General features: G+C 37.1%; 1 protein-coding gene across 1 annotated transcript; it reads left to right on the top strand.

Moving 5' to 3' along the window:
* Nucleotides 1-1,222: 1,222 nt before the first annotated feature.
* LOC145502594 (uncharacterized) lies at nt 1,223-8,728 on the top strand. Its single transcript, XM_081481916.1, has 9 exons — nt 1,223-1,238; nt 1,386-1,877; nt 3,148-3,362; nt 3,510-3,639; nt 4,221-4,552; nt 5,736-5,923; nt 6,657-6,691; nt 7,524-7,622; nt 7,854-8,728. Exons 2-9 carry the CDS (start codon nt 1,529-1,531, stop codon nt 8,714-8,716), a joined length of 2,211 nt encoding a protein of 736 aa, XP_081338042.1. The 5' UTR covers nt 1,223-1,238; nt 1,386-1,528; the 3' UTR covers nt 8,717-8,728.
* The last annotated feature ends 21 nt before the right edge of the window (nt 8,729-8,749 follow it).

The following is an 8,749-nucleotide window of genomic DNA, read 5'->3' as shown; positions in this document are numbered from 1 at the left end:
GAAACTGCTGAATTAAGATCATTGCCTATTTAAAAGTAACTTGGCATAACTTTTTTTTTTCTTTCAAGCTTAAGTACCATGTTGCATGTCTATTAGTGTGTTTGCCATTCAAATAATTCCCCAAGTATTTGCAAATACTGTACTCTGCTACAATGTTCAATGGTACAAATAAATAATTTAAATTGTATTATGAGATGATATTTATTATATATATAGTATATTCAGATGAAATTCATATGAAAATATAAGGACCTATTTTAAGAACCTTGGTAGCCTAAATTTGGTTTAATTACCATTTATATAAGAACCTATTTAGGCTAAATTGAAAAATTCAGGTTCTTATACGTGGGCTATTACTGTATATAGATTGGTTTGCTGACCTCACTCAGTGGTTAATTTAGTCTTCGGTCAAGTTTTAATTTTTACTTTCTACACTTTGAAAATTTTTCCATAGTAGTAATAATATAAACACAACTCTTCAATTTAAACACTTTCAAATAGTTGCTAACTGAATCGTCCTGAATATTAGCCTGTTACAGTTCGCAAACGGGCCCACACTTGAATTCTAGGAAACAAAATGGCTCTTGTGAAAATGTCGGGGCTTATAATCCAATTGGCCGATTGGACAGAGTAAATTCGCGTCTTCGCGTAATTCTATGTTGCAGAATCAAAAACTCTGCGAGCAACAAAAGCGTTTCCTTTTTCAGGAACGGACGCGAGATAGCGGCGGAAATTGAGACTATTTCAGTACGCGCTTCCGATATCTTCAGTGCTCAAAACATCTTGCTTATGTTGCTCTTGATGACGTATACATCGTGTTTCAGCATACAATATCATAAGGGCAGGTCCGGTGAAGAGATTAAAAACACTCCGCCTCGAACCTTCAGCAAATATGCCTGATGGTAAGTTGCGTTCGGATTGGCCATTTACCTTCTACTGAAAAAAAAAAAAAAAAAAAGAAAAAGAAAAAAGAAAGAAAGAAAGAAAGAAGGAAAAAAAAACTATTTACCGAAAGAAACTAGGACCTGACCATAATCCCAAGATGGCGGTGAAAAATTGCAATCTGATTGGTTGTCCACTGAATATACCATCACTACCTAATTTGGAAATGCGTGTGGAATCCACGTGGCAATAAGCCTGGCGGACATTTTGAAAGTGGTGTAAAAACATTTAATGGAACTTGGCTGGCTTTCTTCGAAAGGGTTCCTAGGACAATTTAGCACGCTTATCACGCTCAGGTGAGAAATATTTGACCTGAGCTGGATGAAATTTATAATTAAAAGTGCACCAGGGTCAAAAGGGTTAATGAGAGTTGCCCAAAAAGTGAGACTTTCAAGCGCAAGGTCAACTCTCATAATTTTAATGTATTTGACTTTACTTTGTAGGATTTTTGCTATTGAAGTTTAACAGCTGAATATTGAAAAGGATTTGTATACAAGGAGCTTGGATTTTGTCTCTGAATATGAGTAAACAGCACTTGCCATATGGTGGAGTTTCACTGTAGCTGTTTCAGCCCTGTTCTGCTAAGATGAAAGATCAACATCAGTCTTTATCAAGAATCATGGAGGAATCTTTTAGCAAGATTGCTATCCTTATATTATATCTTGTTGCTCAACAGCTAGCTCCTGTGCTAGCTGTCATAAATGTTAATGACGTTGAGAAGTATGTTATTACGAGAGAAGGAAGAAATGATACTGACTTATTCAGGGTTATTTATGACAACTCTCAGTGCCCTGTGAATGCATGTGGATCTTCAACTACATATATGCTTGACATCACGCAGTGTATCTGCTCTTGCAAGCCAGGTTACCCAACCTTTCTCCCTGAGTTAGGAAGGTGTGGTGATACAAAGACTGTTAAGGAATCTCTGTTTGATAGTAAGTACATGTACATGAAAGAAGATCTGACATTTGGTTTTGCTTACTCACTGGTGTATGACATTTGCAGACTGCAGACTGCATTTAGGCCTGAATAATGTTCCTGTTAACCTTAATATCACTCAGGGTAGCCTAAACAGTGCTCAGGATAGCTTGTTTATGGTTAGCCTTTGGTAATGGAAATGGGAATACAATATTATTAAAAAGTCTGCAAATGTCATTACACCGATTACTCACAGTATGAGACAAGGCTTATATCGCTAGGGCTGTCATGAAGTTTTGAAGTAGGTGGCTTTACTGTCAGATCAACAGTGCAATCATGAATACATGTATTTCGCTTTAGAATCCAGCAAATATTTAAGTTGACGCACGATTGGTCTAAACGCATCACATTACTGAATAATAATTACCCCAGCTTAAACTTGGGGAATATCCAAGTGATATTCCCAATTTTGCTTTGACATCTGTCTGTCAAAGCTCATAGTTTTCCTCACACTATGCTATTGGAATACTGTTTGCTTCTTGGAACAGATAGTGTCCACAGACAAATATCCAAGCATATTTACGTGCTAAATGGACACTACAATTGTTTCTATAGTATCTAAAGAATCAGAAGAATAGTTTAGCAGAGCAGCTGACTGAGATCATCAAGTAGAAAAAGTGATTTTCACCAGCAGTCAGTTACTTTGACAAACCTGTTAGTCGTTCATCCCTGCAGGAAAATTCCTTGGTTCTTCACTGGGGGGTTTAAGTAACCATGACGGTGACGCCAAGGACAATTTTGATTAAAAAATGAATTTATTTTTTACGTACCAACCTCCCAATACTCCCAAGTTATTTTGTTTATTTTTTTTTCCTTTGTCTAAACTATCTTGAAACTGAATATGGAACTCAGTGTTAAAATTGAAATAGGAAAAAATTTAATGTAAAAAAAGCCATGATCATGGTTCATGTTCTCTAGACAACACAAAATTTGGGCATTTCAAATTGTTGTTCAGAGGACAGCAAAGAAATGTACAAAGAATTATGACACCCATGCAAGGCCATTGTACTGCTTATTAAACCTTTGCTTAACGACGTTCCTGTTGCTATTGCTGTTGTGTGGTTTTTTAAACTCCCTTTTTACTTTATATGATGTACTGTGAAATTAGTGCAGCATGACAGGCAGTGAGTTTCTAGTCTGCTTTCTAGCTAGACCACTGTTTATTATTAGTTTTTGCAAAAAGGTTTAAAGAGTTGGATTGGATTGGAATTGTTGAAATTTTTCCAGGTTGCTCCGGTTTCTTTGAGTGGCCCTTTTTTCTGAGGTCCCTCAACCTTGAAAGTGGAGGTAAGGAGGAACATGGCAATTCAGAACATTACCAGAGCTGTCATGTGGTACCACGAAGTGCTGCATACTACAACTTCCTAGTAAAAAACAAATGGGTGGACATACACAGCGATATCTTCACAGTACAAATAGAAGGAAGTCGAGTAGTTTTTAAGGTAATTTAAAATAAATTAAATCAGTCATTGAATTCTTAATCAGTGGTGTAAGCCTAACTGCTACAGTTGTTCTTTTGATTTAAAGTGGTATTAAAATTAAATATTAATTCAATGATGTTCATTGTGCTTGAATTTTGTCTTTTGTAGTGGAGACCTAACAAGGATAAGCAACTTTCAGGAAGAATTATTCAAGTTAAAATTTCTTGTGATTATTCAGCATCCAGGTCACTGACCAAAACGGGTTGTCTGGTGTTTAAGTCTTCAGGACAAATCACATGTGAGTATATTTGTTACAAGGACCTAAGGTGGCATTTTTTTATATGATATCATGGGTGACAAATTACTGACCTATGGCATTAAAAGGTAATTCAAATGGTATACTGGTGAAATTAAGAAATACTGTAACTTCACTTGTGTGAATATGTGAATGATTTCCTAATAATTATAAGAATTTTGACAAAATGCACAAGAAATTATTTCCTAATTTACTTGTCACCAATTGATTGTAAACCCAATGGCATACTTATTTTACATGCCAGTATTACTGCATAGCTTGTAAAATAATATGCTTGATTTTTTAAAATATTTTAGGGGTGAGAAATAGGAGTAATTTACATAATACCAGCTCAGATCAAGGTTCTGAATGCATATACTGGTATTGTGCTGTTCTTTATAAGTTTATGACATTGCAGCTCAAGATAATTAAGGCTGAATCTCAATTTAAACCATGACTTTCATTAAACCCTGGTTGAACCTGTTAAATAACCACCAGCCGATTCATAATTGGCCCATTTGTTTTACACTAGTCTTATGTTGCTCAAAATTATAAAAATAATTGCATTTTTGCTGGTGTTTCAGATAATCTTCATTCATTGATGTCAAGCAGAGAGGTTTATCAGGCCCCAGTTTTTGCATCATTGTCAGCAATTTCTTCAACAGTTCCTGGATTGGCATCTGCAGTATTGCTACCATCATCTTCACCATCTGTGTCTTTGCTGCAACCATCCAAAAAAACACCATCAATATCACTCAATCCATCATCATCGTTTCCCTCGCCTCTAACTCATCAAACCAAATTTGCATCCACCACTCTTCTTCCTACTCTTGCAACCTCAAGAACTGTGCATCTGGAACCATCCGTACTGAGCACAACAACCGAAGAAACTGTTGTCAGCTTAAAACCAACAAAGGTATAATTATAATGAGAAGTTATATTAATTTTATGCTACACTGTGGTTATTGAACCTGAATGAAAAGTAGTGCTTATAAATTCTTTGGTACTTAGGAAGTAGGGCTCAGAAAAGTGCAGTTCATTTGTCTGGGACATACTTATTTTTTCAGGGATTTCAATAAGGATCAGGCACCAATTGACCGGCTGTGAGGAAGATTTTGCATGCCTACCTGGCTTGACCATCTCGCGGAAAGTTTTTCTCATAAAGAAGTTCAGTTCAAATAGTTTTGACCACCTGTGAAAATCAGTTGCCACCCTGCTGAAAACATTAATGAAACCCCTTAGATTTCATTCTCAATTGCCTGTCCTGACGAAATTGTAAACTGTTCATGCACCAAATTAATGGCTTAAAAACCCTGAGTCAAAGAGCAAATAACACTGTTGCTATTGATTTTGAACACTTCAATTTCCTCTTCTATCTTATGAGGGCTCTGCACACAGGTCAATCTGCATGCACATTTAAAAAGCCCTGTTTTTACACCGTAACTTTTATCACTGTGTTGTTCCATGAAATAGCCATATACCTTTCCATGGAAGACTTTTAGTATGAATGCACCCCCCCCCTCCCCCTTCAAAGGAATTGCAACCCATGACATTTCAGTTTACCTTTGAAAGTGTTTTCCTTTGAAATCCGTTGTCTAAGTTAATTAGAAAATCCCCTCACTCAGAATTTCAAAAGATCTTTCCTTCGGATGCAGGAATGGATTTTTTTCCTGACACAGTGCACTATTCAGCATTAATTTGTACTATATACCTCGACCATTAAAAGTAAAAAATAATCTTAACATGTACTAAATGTAACAACTGAACTATGCCAAACTTGCTAACAATCACGTTAATGTAATGAAACAACGTTACGTTATAACAATCTAAACTTAAATGGAGTTCGATTCTGAGGGCATATGTGCTACTGCTAAAGTCTCTTGGGAGCTGAATTGTATAGCAGTGATAATTGTGAAATTCAAATTTATTGTTTACCTGAAGAAGAACCAGAGATACAGTTCGAAAATTTGGGAAACTTCTCAGTTCTTTAGATCAGTTGCAAGCTTTTACCCCATTTTAAAAATCATGCACATTGATTGCCAAATGAGCAACATTACATCAATCATTAACTATATACAATCATTTTTTCCAATGTACAGCCCTCTTCAACCACCACAGCACCATCTAATTCTGCTGCTGTTAATGATGGCTTAGAAAACAAAAATGCACAAAGAAGTGGTGATGATAAAGGAGTTAAAATAATTATTGGCGTTGCTGGAGGTGGTGCTGTTGTTCTAGGGATTTGTATCATCATGATCATTGTATATTGCAAGCGGAGAAAGTCAAGGTATGTACTATGTGAAACAAGTTTTCCAAAGCAACCCATTGTGTACTGAGTGGATCTGGCGAGTTCTGTGAAACTCACATCCTATACCACAATGCTTCCCTTATTTGAAAACTAACAGTGAATCGAGAGATGCCAAGTAAAATGACTGTTATTAATGTGCTGAGCTAGTCATATTTTTTCCCGAGAGCCTGTAATCCCTTGGGTCAGGACCACAAATATCAGCCTTATGCCAATAATTCCAGTTTGAGATCTAGAGTCAGGGATTAATTCACAGACTTCCAATCAGATCACATTAGCTGACAGTTGGAAATGAGTACCTGAGGATTAAATATGTAACCTTTTTCCAACAAACAATATTTAGTGATTACTGGACATCCTGTAAGACCAGTGTTTTTTAACACTAATGGTTCCTTCCAGTATAAATAGAGTATTTATTTACTTCTTCTTCCTCTTCCTCTTCCTTTTCCTCTTCCTCTTCCTCTTCTTCTTCTTCTAATTATTATTATTATAAAAGCTGCTGAAAATGTTATAATTGTAATATGTTATTGATTTTAATTATAAGTAAAATAACAATAAATACACTCCTCTGGTGATATGCTCCCTGAAACATGCAAATATGTTGTCAGTGATAAAACATCCTAATTCATCAAAAAACTATTTCTAACAATTTTTGTATTTTGTTTATATCCTTGTACAATCTTTTGAAATAATTTTAGTTACTTTATTTCCACAGGACAAATAAGCACAAAGAGACGACCAAACTGGAAGGTAAATTAATTATTGTTATTATTGAGTTTGACCATTCAAAGCTTTTTGTAATGGGTTGGAGACTGGACTGGAAGAGCTAGGGCTTATTGGAAAGGAAAGGTGTTGATAAGATGAGGTGCTTATTAATAAAAATAAATAATTATTTCCAGTGAAACTTGCCATCACTTTTTTTGCAGAAAGGTGTTCTTGAATGTTATTTTGTTAACTGGATATGGGAAGAGCTCAGACTGCCATGGATCATGTGGCATCTGCGTTCGACACTCAAATGACACTTGATCAACAGTTGGTTGTTAGTCAGCCAAATGTCAATCGACTCGTATGCTTCGATGAGACTCTCGACTGACTGTTGACTGAGATGTTGATTGAGTGTTCGAGTGAGTGAGTGTCAACCGAGATGCTGATGGAGTGTCAATCGAGTATTGATCAAGTGTTGATCAAGGGCATCAATCAAGGGTATCGATCAACACTCGACTGCAGATGCCTTCAGTGCTCATGATCTGCTGCCATTACCGTCACATTCAAACCAGGGTGGGGTCTAATGAATAGGAGGAGGGGCTTGTATAATTCCTGAAAAACAGGATATTAGAAATGGCTGGGGCTTGATAGAGGTAGGTAAAGGTAAAGTCTGTATACGAGCCAAGTGGGTCATCAGGCCGGAGCTTATCCCAGTTTCTGCTGCATGAAGTGACTAGGAGTATTGTTACTCCATCCTAGTTGGGATGCTAGTCCATCACATCCAGATAGAGGGAACGGGCTTGAAATACAGAAAATACTGTAGAGCCATTAATAAAAAATAATTTTTAATTTATAATAAAGACAATTTTTCTTTCAGACAATGATATTCAAATGGGAGGACCAAGAGCAAAACATGTTGTGACAATCAATGAACAAGACAGTGAACCAACATACCAAGGCCTCAGCATTGAAAATGGTATGCTTAGAAGTGAGGAAATAACCCAACAAACTAATGGTGATTTTAGAGAAAAGGGGTGATCTCCCACTCAGAAACTAGTAGCATCTGTCATGGATTAAATTATTACAGCAAAATAACTACCTGAACATTCTGAGATGGGACAAAACTATTTTAACCATTATTTGGTCTTATGTGGGTTTGCAGGAACTGCTGGTCTACTAAAGCCTTTCTTTCTTGCTTCCCCTGCAGGACAAAAACTTGAAGTGGTATTACATGGTAGCTTGGAAGATAATCACACTGTTTATCAAAGCCTGAACAAAAAAATACCCGAGACTCCTGTTTACCAGAGTTTGAAGAAAGGACAGAATTCCATAGAAGAACCAAACTTCAAACCACAACCTGGTGGAACAGGACAGACAAAAAAAAGAACCAAAGTACTAGAAGAACCAGTCTATGTTAATAGCTGTAGACAAATGGATGCAGAGCTAGGGAACATGCCTCAGCCACTTTATAATGTGCTCGAGTCAGATCCAGAGAAAGGTTATGGGGCATCAGAGAGTGATAATCACAGAGACACACAAGACCCTCTTTATGTTGTACTTGTTGGGTCGGATTCAGAGAGAGATTGTAGGGCCCCAGGGAATGATAGTCATGGGTACACATCAGACCCTCTTTATAATGTCCTTGAAGGTCCTGATGGTAATACTAGTGACATGCAGCCTGAGCCTTTGTACATCAATGTACCTAAAGGGCCTGAGTCTAACCAAGACCCACAGGAACCTCTTTATAATGTGCTGGAGAGCTCTGATGCTGAAGACAACCCCACTGAAACAGAGGGTTCTTATGGCTCAAGTGATGTGGCCTCGTATAATGTTCTCAAGGAACCAGATTCAATTGGAGCAAAGGAGAGTGGCATGGATTATACTCCTTCTAATTTGCCCTTTTCTCTAGCTTCTTATGACAATCAAGCATACGACCCAAGTCTTGAGCCTGATGTAGCATATGGCATAGTATGCAGGTCTGGGCCACCTCCAAGGGAGTCAGTATATGAGGCCCTTAGGGAGCCTGATAGGTGTGATCTATATGAGCCCCTGAGTAAAAGGAGAGCATAAAATAATTATATCATGCAACTTGCAAAACAGAGT

This window comes from Orbicella franksi, chromosome 11 (assembly GCF_964199315.1).
Source record: "Orbicella franksi chromosome 11, jaOrbFran1.1, whole genome shotgun sequence".
NCBI classification, from domain to species: Eukaryota; Metazoa; Cnidaria; class Anthozoa; order Scleractinia; family Merulinidae; genus Orbicella; species Orbicella franksi.
The sequence above is the reverse complement of the archived record's forward strand: the minus strand, read 5'-3'. Positions and strand labels throughout refer to the sequence as shown.